The following is a 14,178-nucleotide window of genomic DNA, read 5'->3' on the forward strand; positions in this document are numbered from 1 at the left end:
TCGCCAACATGATCACTGAGTTGCTAACTGGAGAGGTGAGCAATGCTGGGACATTATACAGTAATGCTCTGAAGGTATCTGGATAATAAATGGATTATTGTGTGTCAGGTGTCTGTAAGGTGGCACAGTGTTGCTGTGTATTTCTCCATGGATGAGTGGGAGTATTTAGAAGGACACAAGGATCTATACAAGGATATCATGGAGAATCACCAGACAATTACATTACTTGGTAAGTGGACACCTCATCATTCTTCGTGTACGCTATTCCACAAGATAGCACGCATGCTGACTTATCCATCTCTAGTAGTAGTCCTAGTATTGGTTGCACATGTAGCCTGTCTGAAAAGCTAAGTTTGAATATACAGTTAGAGAAAAGTCTTATACTGGATTGTGTGGAGGCACAGATCTGGAGAAGGGTACAAAAAGGTTTGCTCCACTGAAAGTCCTCAAGAGCACAGTGGCCTCCATAATTCTTAAATGGAAGAAGTTAGCTAAAACCAGGACTCTTCCTAGAGCTGGCCACCCCGCCTAACTAAGTAATTGGGAGAGAAAGGCCTTAGTAAGACAGGTGACCATGAACCAAATGGGCATTCTGGCTGAGCTTCAAAGATCCTGTGTGGAGATGGAAGAAACTTCCAAAAGGCCAATCATCACTGCAGCTCTCCAATAATCTGGTCTTTATGGCAGAATGGCTAGAAAGAAGATTGTCCTCAGTAAAAGACACATGCCGGGCTTGAGTTTGCAAAAAGCACCTAAAAGATTCTCTGGTCTCATGAAACCTGAGACTGTGAGAAACAAGATTCTCTGGTCGCATGAAACCAAAATTTAACTTTCTGGCCTCAATTCTTAGTGGCATGTCTGGAGGAAAGTAGGCAACGCTCTTCACCTGCCCGATATCATTTGTACAGTGAATCATGGTGGTGGCAGCATCATGCTGTGGGGCTATTTTCAGTGGCTGGGGCAGGGAGACTGGTCAGAGTTGGAGGTAAAGCTGAATGCAGAAAAGTACAGCGATATTAATGAAACCCTGATCCAGTGTGCTCGGACCTCAAAATCGGCCCAAAGGTTCACCTGCCAACAATCACTCTAAGCACACAGCCAAGACAACACAGAAAATTGTTAGACCCCCAAACAATTAGATAATATAGTTAACAAAAGCGTGAATTTTGTTTTTAAAAACTGTAGCACGTGTACATTATGCAGTGTAAATGTGAGACTGAACAGCTCAGAGAGAGATTTTAAAGTAATGCTTCCCGGTTTATGGGAAGATGCATTGGGCATGATGGGAGCAGCTTAACAGGACGTTTAGCGCTGACAAAGATCAAGTGAATGAGAGCTGAGCTTCTGTCTACCTTCTGCTTCCAGATCTGTCCACTTTTTAGTGTCGGGCACTGGTGGCTGCACAATACAACTGACTGGTGCGGGTTTCTGATGGTTATCTAAAGAATAGCTAATCAATATCTACAGACTGGAAGACTCCTTTAACCACCGAAATCCTGCATCTGTAAAGGAATATCTACTTGACCTTATAAGTAACACCAAACCTGGCTCTTTACATATAGTTTCAGGCCACTGTAAATGTAATAACTATTTTATTTATTTTCATTTAGGATGTGGCAACACGGTGACTTTGGCACAACACGTCACATAGCCAGAGATCACACTGTAACGCTCCCCACTTTGCAACTAATGAAAATGAATGGGGTTGTATTACAACCCTCAAATTGCCACAACAGGACATCACAAGAAATCCTGCTGCGTCTTTAACATTAAGAGAAGGGAGGAGAACCACCAAAAGCTAGGTGAAGAACTTACACTCTGCTGAAGCAAATCATAGAACATTTTTATTGAACAATTTGGAAATTTTCCTAATTTTGCATTCAGAAAACAGGTGAATAATAAAAAATAATCAGTACAGAGGTTTCCATAGCTTTATAATAATGATGATGATGATACTTAATATTATTATCACTTGTAAATTGCCTACAATCAATCATCCATAAATATTTTGGTGATCTGCATGCATGGAAGTAAATCCACCTGTTCTAAGGTGTCAGGCTATGTTCATAGGTGTGGTTTGGTGCTGAAAAAACACATCTTCCATGGATTTGGGCCACTAATAAACCTGCATGAAATCCCCCAGATTCATCACATACAGTATAATGGTGTGGCTATACCACCGAGTACTACATTGGGAGCGATCCGGGGCATTATCTAGGCTTGTCTTCTGTAACATCATGTGATGTGCTTTTGGAGTGGAGCAATGCAACGAGCATCAGGGCGATCAGAAGGATGCACATGATAAGTAAGTTGCATAGTATAGGTAAGCCCTTACCTTTCCTATCATTTAAGGTTTACCTAAGTCAATCTAAGAGGCACTTTTACAACAGCATCATTAAGTTGATACTTTTTCCCATAAAATGATTTATTGACTGATATCTGCTCTGTTCTACCCCTGGAGGCCTGGATAAAGCAGGAAGGAACACTATACACATCTAAGGATCTGTAAGTAGCTCCCCTGCCAAATCTGTTCTATTCCTGGACTCTATATTTGTCTGTCCATTAATTCCCAATCATTGCACACATACAATAAAGACCATGCTGAATGCTGGGAGTACTTCCAATATAGCATTCCCAGGGAAGTATTTATGTCCATTAGGGCTGAAACGATTCATCGATGTAATCGAGGCAAAAAATCCTCGATGCAGTTTTTCTGCATCAAGGATTCGTTTAAATCACATAACCACGGAGCGTGAGTGAACTGAAGCTTCTCACTCACCGCTCCGTGGTCTCCCGTCGGCACCGCGATGCAGGACCTTGTGTTCACACATCGTCAGCGCGCTGGCTGACGCTGTGTGAAACATGAGGTCCTCAGTGCATGCTGGGATGAAGAACCGTCTCCTGCGGACTCCATGTGTCGCGCACTCTGCACTGAAAGGTAAGTATAAAGTTAGCAGAGGAGGGGGGGCACCTGTAATTTGTCATGGGGAAATGGGGGCACCTGTGATTTGGCATGGGCTGGGGGAAATGGGGGCACCTGTGATTTGGCATGGGGAAATGGGGCATCTGTGATTTGGCATGTATAAAGTTATTGGCGGGGTGGGCACCTGTGATTTGGCATCTATAACATTGAAGTGGCTGATCTGTTGTAGTGGGGGACATAGTGGATGTCATAGGAGGGACTGGGGAAGGGGGACATCATGGCAGTCTAGATGGCATGGAGGGGCTGATGGAAGTGCCATCATGGTGGCACCGGGGGACATGGCATGGAGGGGCTACTGATCTTATGGCACTGGGGGACATGGTGGATCGTATAGGAGGCACTGGGGAAGGGGGACATCCTGGCAATCTGGATGGAGGAGCTGATGGCAGTGCCATCATGGGGGTACTGGGGAACATGGCATGGAGGGGCTGCTGATCTGATGGCACTGGGGGACATGGTGGATTGTATAGGAGGCACTGGGGAAGGGGGACATCCTTGCAATCTGGATGGAGGGGCTGATGGCAGTGCCATCATGGGGGCACTGGGGGACATGGCATGGAGGGGCTGCTGATCTGATGGCACAGGAGGCACTGGTAAAGGGGGACATTTTTATAAAGCAATACGTTATTTTAAGAAGTTTTTTCTTATTAGATTATTCGATTTATCGTAAAAATGAATCAATAGAATACTCAATTACTTAAATAATCGTTTACTGCAGCCCTATTGTCCATGTATTTTTTTTCTGCAGCATGTGATTCCTGTGCATAATGTTATAAAGTAGTTTACTCCACCAGTTCCCTCACCCGGACACATCTGTACTTGACCTAAGCCAAAAGCTAAAGGGGTTTTCCAACCTAACACTTGTGATATCAACATCTGTTCAAGACCCTGGTAAGGGCTCATGCACACAAGCATGTGCAGTGCATTGGGGACTGCAAATTGCGCTCCCCAATGCACGACACCGTTCATGTGGCCTGCGCTGGTGGATGCAGACCCATTCAAATTGAAGCTCCATATTGCTTCTTTGACCTTCCGCTCTATATCTTCCGGATTGTGGACCCATTCAATGTGGCTGCTAGATAAGTGGCTGCATACCCACAGTCGCTGCCATTTAAAGTGTATTCTGTTTTGGCATCCATAGGTGTCGCAGCAGTCAGTCCCTACCAAACATACTCTTATGGTATATGTAGATTAAAGTGTTTTTTGTGTAAATGTCTCAAACATGCAGAATGATATTCCCACTTGTTGAGCATTTGGGCAAGAACTGGTCATTGTAAGGTGAAAATGATGTTCAAGTAATCTTTCTGACATGCTGGATTATTTCCATGCAATAATCATCTTCGTCTTTTCCTTTTGTCATAGAAGAAGGAAGTATTTTGTTTACCATTGAGGACGGGCAGATGTTTTACTGACAGTCATTGTCTGTACGACATCTCTCTGTCTGTGGCCAACCAGAGATTTAGAGAGGTAAGTATGGTTTTGTTTTTATAGTGTGGTCTACTGTGGCACTATTTAACATCTGCCACATATTACAATTTGTCTCCTCCCCCAATCTCCTCTACTAAAATGCCTCTCTGAAGCCTTTTCCACACTTCAGTCAGTACTGATATTCATTAAGCACCGTGTTTTTCTGTTTTTCTCTCTTAACAGATATCACTGAAACTGAAGAAATACCTGAACGTTCCCACAACACTGTTCCTTTCTCAGAATTTTTGACTGATGATGATAGAAATGTTCAGACTGCACAATGCAGAACGGATGAAGCAGCCATGATCAAGAGTCTCGAAAATGTTATAGAAGATCCAGCTTCTTGTGAAGAAAGTTGCATTACCAATTTTAACATGTACACCCCCACACATCACTTAGAGAAATATCCATCTCACCACACTAAGGATACATTGTTTCCAGGTGAACAAGTAATTCTCATGAACGCTAACATTTCTTCCCCCACACATCATATACCACAAGACGCATCTATTAATATTAAGGAGGAATCCCTCTCATGTGATGTTGAAACTTTCTCAGACAGCGATGCCTACTCACCCATTGACCATATACAGTATTCACCTTCTGGTAAAAAGAAGACTATGCCTTGTGTGAATATGCTTGTATTCCGGCAAGCAAGCCACAAACTGTGACTAAACCCCAAGAGTGTTCTGAATGTCACATGTGTTTTACAAGTATGATAGGATTTTTAGAACATCAGTTAATTCACACAAAGGAAAAATCCTATATTTGCCCAGAATGCAAGAAATCGTTTGCCAATGATTCAGAATTTATTTTACATTTGAGGTTTCACCAAGGAGACAAGAAGTTTGCATGTGCCGAATGTGGGAAGAGTTTCAAGAGAAGGACACATCTTTCCATGCATGAGAAGATCCACACAGGAGAGAAACCATACTCGTGCAAAGAATGTGGCAAATGTTTTATTCGACACTCTTATTTCATCATCCACCAAAGAATCCACACTGGAGAGAAGCCATATTCTTGTTCAGAATGTCATAAGTGTTTTACCAGCAAACCAGAACTGGTGAGCCACCAGAGGATCCATACAGGAGAAAAGCCATTTCTCTGCACTGAATGTGGGAAATGCTTTAATAGCAACAAAAGTTTGTATCGGCACCGAATGAGTCACACAGGGGAAAGGCCGTTTCCTTGCGCTCAATGTGGGAAAAGTTTCACCAGCAGGAGGAACCTTAATACACACTTAAGAAGCCACACAGGGGAAAAGCCATTCTCTTGTGACCAGTGTGGAAAGTTTTTTACCTGTAAAAGAAATCTCCAGGCTCATCAGAGACTCCACACAGGAGAAAAACCATTCTGTTGTGCTGCCTGCAGGATGAGGTTTACCAATAAACCACAACTTGTGCGTCATCAACAAGCTCATATACATCATACTACAAGTGTTTTTAAAGAAGAAATTTTTATGACAGTGGTGGATGATCAGTAAGTCAGCACACAACAAGCTTAAAAGTAATACATTGCACATGGTCATACTGTCTGTCGCCTCTTGGATTTGATATGAAGTACAAACTTCATTTTGTTGTCCTAAACTAATTGAAGATGTTTTATCTCATTGAATGTTACCTTCTGCAAGGCAATGTTGAGTTATAGAATAAACTGTGCAACAGGTTCATCTGCAGAGATAAAGACTGAGCTTTGCATGGCAGTTTAATGTTGATCGACAATAATACTCCGTTAGGGCTTATGCACACGACGGTGATTGGCCTGGCAGTCTGTGTGTCTGACGGATCTCCCGGGTCTACCATGGCTCCCCTGAACTGAACTGATCGCATCATAAAACACTAAGATACAGCCAGTTCAGTGCAGGGGAGCCGCAGTCGGCCTGGGAGATCTGGCGGACACACAGACCGCACTTCCCGGCCCAATCACAGTCGTGTGCATGAGCCATTAAAAACAGAAAAGGTCATTGTAGAGTAACTCTGACATTTGTGTAACTTTACATTGAAAACATCACTGCCTGTAGTTTTTACAACATTAAATCAAATGTGTTTTTAATAAAGGCATTTCCAGCCGTTTACATTCTTTATAAATGGCTTCCTATGGTAAAAAATAATATCTTACCGATCCTCCATTGCTTCTGTTCTTTTGCCGTATGGCACTTGGGTGGCCTCTGGTTATCTCAGCATGCAGAAAGGGCTGTTTAGCTCATTGCTGGCTGAGGTTGGTGACCATTGGGGGAACCTTGTAGTATTGTAACAATAGGGACTGGTAAGGTGATATTGGCAGATTTTATTATTTTACTAAATCGAGAACTTAAAAAAAACAAAAAACTATCTGACAGTGTCATTAACCGCTGCTTAGGTAATACCTATTTTTATTTATGGCCTCATCTGAAATTATTGCATTTTTGCTTTAAGGAGTAACTCCAGTCAAAGAAAAAACGTATAAAGAACATCCTTGGTGAATCTGCAGTCTTAAAGGGCTTCTGTCAGCCCACTAAACAGTTTTTGTTTTGGTTAATAATAATCCCTACACTGCGAGCTTTGCATACATAAGCTAAATATTCATTTTGGTTCAGTAGAATTTGATAAAAAGCTATTTTTATAATATGTAAATTACCTTGCTACCAGCAAGTAGGGCGGCTACTTGCTGGTAGCAGCCGCATCCTCCGATCCTAATGACGCCCCCTCCGCATTGTGATTGACAGGGCCAGGGAACGGAATCGTTCTCTGCTGGCCCTGTTTGAATTCCAAATCTCGCGCCTGCGCCGTACCTGTCTTTAATCGGCGCAGGCGCACTGAGAGGCGGCCGCTCTCTCGGCCACTCCATCCTCAATGCGCCTGCGCCGGGTGTAGATGTGACGTCATCGGCGCAGGCGCATTGAGGTGCTAAGTCTGCCTTTTCCAAAGCACATTTCGGGCAGGCAGTAAGGAAATTCACATCCCCTGGTCTCCTGGGAAATGTGAAGGCATAGATGGCCGAATGGATTAATCGCAAGTGAGACTCTCGCCACACCTCGCATGGAACAGCCCTGCACACTCTAAGCCACCCCTGCAGAATTTTGTCAGGTGCGACTGATATTCAGCGTCTTCTCCCACCTTTTAAAAAGGACCTGTGCCGAGGACTTATTACCTGATTCACGCAGCACTCTATAGATATGCGAAATGGAAAGTCTATTCTTGCTAGCTCCTAAGGAGAAGATCAAAGAAAACCGGGGGGCCTTTCTTGTCAGGATGTGGTGTTAGGCAGTGATTCTTTGAGGATTCGGGTCAGGCGGTCTAAGACGGACCAGTTTGGCAGGGGTGCCTGGATTCCTCTGTATCCGGTGGCGGGTATTTCTTGCCCTGTCAGGCTGGTGGGTAGCTATAGTTCGGTTCGCCCGGAGAGTAGTAATTTCTTTGCGCATGCGGATGGTTCTCCCTTGACCAAATTCCAGTTCACCAGGGTTTTGCGATCTTGTTTGGAGTTGGTTGGTGTGAATCCCAGGGAATTCGGTACTCATTCGTTCCGCATTGGGTCAGCTACGGAAGTGGCCAGGGCAGGTTTACCCGAATCGGAGGTTATGAGGATTGGCAGGTGGAAGTCCGCTTGCTTTGCTAGGTATATAAGACCGGACCTTCTGTTATGAAGACATTTAAAAAAAAAATATATATATATATTTATTGATGTATACTGTACTTGTACAATGTTTTGTTGATGTAGCTGTTTTATTTGCAGGAGTCTCTTGGTTTTATATGGCGTTTGCTTGGTGCTAACTCTATTTTCTTGCAGGTCCTGGGCGTCCCGCCGTGTGGATTATTGGCCATTCGTATGTGTTCTGGGCGGCCCAGAGAGCTGATTGCCGGCCCGGTGGGAGATCCCTCGGCTTCCGTGAGGTGGATGTATCCTGGAGAGGAATCCGTGGTTTGCGATGGGCTCAGCTCCTGTCCCAAGTGGTCGACATTGGTTTGCAGCCAGTGGCCTGGTTATTCTGGTTTTACATGCAGGGGGAAACGATATAGGTTCTGTGCCCCTGGTGGAATTGTTGGCCCTCATTTGGTCCGATTTGGAGCGTTTCCCTTCCTTTTTTCGTGAAGTGGTCCTGGTATGGTCCGAGGTTGTCTCTCGTGTTGTATGGCAGGGTGGGGAGGCGGTCGAGCGATGTAGGAGGACGATTAATGCCCGTATCCTGTTTTGTTAGGTCCCGGGGTGGTGGTGGTCAGACACCGGCAGCTTGAAGGCGATAATCGCTCATTAATGAGACCCGATGGGGTGCATCTGACAGATATCGGTTTGGATATTTTCCTTTCAGGTCTTCAGGATGGGGTGGAGCAGGCCATGTTTTTGTTGGGTGGTGGTCGGAGCCCCGTTTGAGGGTGGTTCTCCTCCGTGGCGGCAAGTTATTACATCTTAAAGGTGTTGGAGAAAAATGGGCGGATCCGCCCGCTGGGAGACCAGCGGCTGGCAGAGAGCACGGTTCAAGGTTATGGTTTTTGCCATTTGAATAAAGCTGTGGCCGATTACCACCCAACAAAATAAAGGGTTAAAAGTTGAAGGTTTAGATGGGGTTGGTATGCGGGGCCAGAGGTAGGGTTGGAGTTACCCCCTCCCCATTCCTGATGGTACCAACAGTCTGGTGGCCACCCGACGGCTTAGGGAGGGTGGGCAGGGACTCGTGGTCCCCCCTTCCCTTTTCTTATCCCCCTTTTGTATTATTTCCCCCCTGGCACCTGTTTTGATTGGGCAGTTGGAGGTTAATTTAGTGATCGGTTAGGAGAGGAGGCGGGCGTCTAGGAGGGCTTATATGCCACTGTCCCACCTCTCTCTTCCTTTTGAGTGGAATCGCTTTGTCCCTCCCTCCCTTGTGAGTTGGTAGTGTGGTGCCTCTTTCGAGTGGTGTTATACGTGGTTCCTGGAAGCGGTTATATGGGCGGAGTGCCTCGTTGGAATTTCTAAAGTCACAGCTGGCGGCAAGTTATTACATCTTAAAGGTGTTGGAGAAAAATGGGCGGATCCGCCCGCTGGGAGACCAGCGGCTGGCGGAAAGCACGGTTCAAGGTTATGGTTTTTGCCGTTTGAATAAAGCTGTGGCGATTACCACCCAACAAAATAAAGGGTTAAAAGTCTAACGGTGTCAGTGTTATTGAAGGTTTAGATGGAGTTGGTATGTGGGGCCAGAGGTAGGGTTGGAGTTACCCCCTCCCCATTCCTGATGGTGCCAACAGTCAGACGTCCGTATGTGTTTTGCGGATCCGATTCATGTATCCGTGGATCCGTAAAAATCATATTGACGTCTGAATGGAGCCTTACAGGGGGGTGATCAATGACAGGGGGGGTGATCAATGACAGGGGGGTGATCAGGGAGTCTATAGGGTGATCACCCCCCTGTCGTTGATCACCCCCTGTAAGGCTCCAGTCAGACGTCCGTATGTGTTTTGCGGATCCGATTCATGTATCCGTGGATCCGTAAAAATCATACGGATGTCTGAATGGAGCCTTACAGGGGGGTGATCAATGACAGGGGGGTGATCAGGGGTTCATAAGGGGTTAATAAGTGACGGGGGGGGGTAGTGTAGTGTAGTGGTGTTTGGTGCTACTCTACACAGCTACCTGTGTCCTCTGGTGGTCGATCCAAACAAAAGGGACCACCAGAGGACCAGGTAGAAGGTATATTAGATGCTGTTATCAAAACAGCGTCTAATATACCTGTTAGGGGTTAAAAAATCGCATCTCCAGCCTGCCAGCGAACGATCGCCGCTGGCAGGCTGGAGATCCACTCGCTTACCTTCCGATCCTGTGAACGCGCGCGCCTGTGTGCGTTCACAGGAAATCTCGGCTCACGCGAGATGACGCGTATATATATCACTCTGCGCAGAGCTGCCGCCTCCGGACCGCGATCCTGCGTTAGGCGGTCCGGAGGCGGTTAACAGTAAACGCCTCTTTAACAGTGACCTCCACAGTGCCTTCTCCGTTAACAGTGATGTCTACAGTGCCCGCCCCTTAACAATTACCTCCATAGTACCCGCCCCTTTAACAGTGATCTTAATAGTGGCCACCCCTTTAGCAGTGATCTTCACAGTGCCCGCCCCTTTAACAGTGACTTCCACAGTGCAAGCCCCTTAAACAGATACCTACACAGTGCCCGACCCTTTAACAGTGACCTCCACAGTGCCCAACCCTTTAACAGTGACCTCCACAATGCTCGCCCCTTTAACAGTGACCTCCACAGTGTCTGCCCCTTTAACAAATACCTCCAAGGTGACCACCCCTTTAACACTGACCTTCTAGTGGCCGTCTTTTTAACAGTGACCTTCACAGTGCCCGCCCTTTAACAATGAAACTCCATAGTGGCCGCCCCTTTACAATGACCTCCACCAGTGCCCACCCCTTTAACATGACCTTCATGTGGCTGCCCATTTAACAGTGAACTTACAGTGCCCATCCCCTTTAACTGTGACTTCTACAGTGCCTGCCCCTTTAACAGTGACTACTTCCACATTGCCTGCCCCTTTAACAGTGACCTCCACAGTGCCCGCCCCTTTAACATTGACGACACCTTTAACAGTGTCATTCATAGTGACTACCTCTTTAACAGTGACCTCCACAGTACCCCGCCCAGTGACCGCCCCTTTAACAGTGACTTTCACAATGACTGCCCTTTTAACAGTGACTTTCACAGTGACTGCCCCTTTAACAATAACAGCCCCTTTAACAGTGACTTTCACAGTGCCCGCCCCTTTAAACAGTCGACTTTCACAGTGCCCGCCCCTTTAACAGGGACCCTTCATAGCACCCGTCCCTTTAAAAGTGACTTTCACAGTAACCTGCCCTTTATCAGTGACTTTCACAGTGACTGCCCCTTTAACCTGTTCCGGACATAGGTCGTACAGGTACGCCCTGATGTCCCGGTACTTAAGGACACAGGGCGTACCTGTACGTCCTATGCATTTCCGATCAACGCCGATCATTGAGCAGGCACCTGGGGACACAAGCGACAACTATCATTGAGCAGGCACCTGGGGACACAAAGCGACAACTTTTTGGGTGGGCGCAGCATGTTATAAAAAAAATTGTGTGCGTACGCTGACTGTGGCCGACACTCTTAGCGTCCGGCCACTGTTAACACATCGCACACCCCACCGCTGATTAACTTCGGACAGTTGATCAGCTATTTAGATTTTTTTTCAAATTTTTTGCCCTTTATTTGTTTTTGTTTTTATTGTCTGTTAGGTTTAGGGTAAGTTCGCGAACACCCTTGCCCCCTCACACATGCACATCAAATAAAGTTTATCACGCACGCACACCACACGCACACACTCCCCTATGGCAAGCCAGATGTTCTCGGCCGATGAGGCATACGCCCAGCTTGCCTCCGAGCCCAAGAGCCCCAGTGAGGACGAGGATGACCCCACTTTCCTTTTGTCATCCGCATCCTCCTCATCATCTAGCGATGATGATTAGCCCCCAAAGCGGCAGAGATGCCACCAGGCGGAGCAAGGGGACCGCCATGCTAGTGACCCTGTGGCCCACACTAGTACGAGCAGCTCTAGGGCTCATACTAGTTTTCTGGCCCACCGTAGTTAAGTCCACTGGAGCCCCCTGCCGGTGAACTTGCATGGTATACCCCAGAGCGTTTTGAGCCCGTGATTCCTGATTTTGTAGGCCAACCAGGAATCCAGATTTCCACAGTGGGCTTCATTGAATACTACTACTTTAGTCTTTTTTTTCTGTGACAACTTTGTAAATCTAATGGTGGCGCAAACAAACCTGTACGCCCAACAGTTTGTTGCTCAAACACCCGGGCTCCTTTAGGCTAGGTACGGTGGCTGGACTACGGTCAGTGCAGCCGAGACGAGGACATTTTGGGGCTGGTGTTGCACATGGGTCTAGTCAAGAAACCTAGTGTCAGGCATTACTGGAGTGGGTACGTCCTCACCAGACCCCACTTTACAGTATGGCCATGACACGCTCCCGGTTTGAGGCTACCCGGAAATTCCTGCATTATCAGATAGTGCAGCATGTCCCCCCCAAGGTGATCCTGCCTATGGACTGCCTGTACAAATCAGGCAGGTCATCGATCACTTTGGGGCCAAATTTGTACAGGCCTATGTACCTGGAAGGGAGGGTCGCGGTTGATGAGTCTCTCATTGCTTTCAAGGGGAGACTCCTTTTCCGCCAGTATGTTCCCTCTAAGCGGGTGAGTTATGGTGTGAAGCCTGTACAAACTTTGTGAGAATACCTCAGGGTACACTTACAATTGTCGTGTGTACGAGGGGCGAGATTCCGTATTGAACCCCCAGAATGTCCCCCCACTCTAGGTGTTAGCAGCAAACTTGTGTGGGACCTTATGCACCCACAAGCTAGATAAGGGTTACCACCTGTACGCGGATAACTTTATACTAGTATGCCTTGTTCCAGTCCATCGCCGCCAGATCACGTCCGCTTGTGGGACCGTGTGGAAAATCAGCGCGACCTCCCTAACCACCCCTCTCCATGGTACCTATCCCCAGTGGAAACCTTGTGCTGGTCAGATATAAGGACAAGAGGGATGTCCTTGTACTGTCTACAATTTCACGGTAATGGCATCACCCCCTGTCCCTGTGCGAGGTACTGCGGCAATGGTCCTCAAGCCCGATTGTATCGTCGAGTACAATCGGTATATGGGAGGGAGTTGATCTCTCTGATCAAGTCCTCCAGCCATATATCGTCATGCGCAAAACCGGCATGGTACAAAAAAAGTTGCGGTCTACTTGGAAAAGGTTGGCCCTGTACAACTCTTTTGTGCTATCCCGGAGTGCTGGCAACACGGGGAAAGTCCTCCAGTTCATGAGGCAGTCCTCAAGGCCCTGATCTTTTCTGACCAGGACAGAGCAGGCCGGAGTACCTCAGGAATTGGAGGCGCCCAGGATCGTCCCTGGCCAACACTTTCTAGGTGTGGTCCCCCATACTGGAACGAAGGGACGGACCCAAAAAAGGTGCAGAGTGTGTCACAGGAGGGGAAGGACACCACCAGTGTGACACGTGCCCTGATCATTCGGGCCTCTGCATTATGGTTGCTCAGGGAGTACCACACTTCCATGGAGTACTAAATTTATAATCCCCTCCCCAATTTCAATTCCATTTAGCCACTGACAACCGGAAAAAAACTATGGTTCTCAGACTTGAGACACTAAACCAAAAATAATTTATTAGGTATTGCCGCGTCCGTAAGAATCTGCTCTATAAAAATACCCCATGACTTAACCCCTCGGATGAACACGGTTAAAAAAGAATTATAAACAGTGCAAAAAAAGGTATTTTTTGTCACAAATCGTTGTAATAGCAAGCGATCATAAAGTCATATGCCCCCCCAAAATAGTGCAATAAAACCGTCCTCTCATTCCACAAAAAATTTGCCTTACCTAAGATAATCAGCTAAAAAAACTGACTCTTAGACTATGGAAATACTAAAATGTTTTTTTAGTTTTGTTTATAAAAACGGATTAATATAGTGTAAAAACTAAATAAATAAAAGTTATGACATTATTCGGTATCACCGCATCCATAAGAATCTGCTGTATAAAAATACACTATGACCTAACCCTCAGATGAACACGGTCAAAAAAATAAATAAAAACCTGTGCCAAAACAGCTATTTTTTTGGCAATTTTTTTATCTTAAACCGTTTTTTCCAGTCTCAAATCAAGGGTAACAGCCAAACAAAACTTTAGTATTCATTACCCTAAGTCTGCAGTTACAAGAAAACACCCCAT

General features: G+C 46.2%; 2 protein-coding genes across 2 annotated transcripts; both read left to right on the plus strand.

Annotated features, from left to right (window-relative positions):
- The first annotated feature begins 8 nt into the window (after positions 1-8).
- LOC122942107 (oocyte zinc finger protein XlCOF7.1-like) lies at positions 9-5,121 on the plus strand. The gene is made up of 3 exons (XM_044299603.1): positions 9-35; positions 109-229; positions 4,634-5,121. Exons 1-3 carry the CDS (start codon positions 9-11, stop codon positions 5,119-5,121), a joined length of 636 nt encoding a protein of 211 aa, XP_044155538.1.
- Positions 5,122-5,165: 44 nt separating this feature from the next.
- Positions 5,166-5,933, plus strand: LOC122942108 (oocyte zinc finger protein XlCOF15-like). Its single transcript, XM_044299605.1, has one exon. The coding sequence runs from the start codon at positions 5,166-5,168 to the stop codon at positions 5,931-5,933; it is 768 nt and encodes a 255-aa protein (XP_044155540.1).
- Positions 5,934-14,178: the final 8,245 nt, after the last annotated feature.

This window comes from Bufo gargarizans, chromosome 6 (assembly GCF_014858855.1).
Source record: "Bufo gargarizans isolate SCDJY-AF-19 chromosome 6, ASM1485885v1, whole genome shotgun sequence".
NCBI lineage: Eukaryota > Metazoa > Chordata > Amphibia > Anura > Bufonidae > Bufo > Bufo gargarizans.

Bases quoted from the DNA above. Each gene is read 5' to 3' on its own strand.
- LOC122942107 (XM_044299603.1), top strand. From the start codon at position 9: ATGATCACTGAGTTGCTAACTGGAGAG. The intron at 36-108 runs GTGAGCAATGCT...ATTGTGTGTCAG, and splicing joins CTGAGTTGCTAACTGGAGAG to GTGTCTGTAAGGTGGCACAG. The intron at 230-4,633 runs GTAAGTGGACAC...CTCTCTTAACAG, and splicing joins CCAGACAATTACATTACTTG to ATATCACTGAAACTGAAGAA.
- LOC122942108 (XM_044299605.1), top strand. From the start codon at position 5,166: ATGATAGGATTTTTAGAACATCAGTTAATTCACACAAAGGAAAAATCC.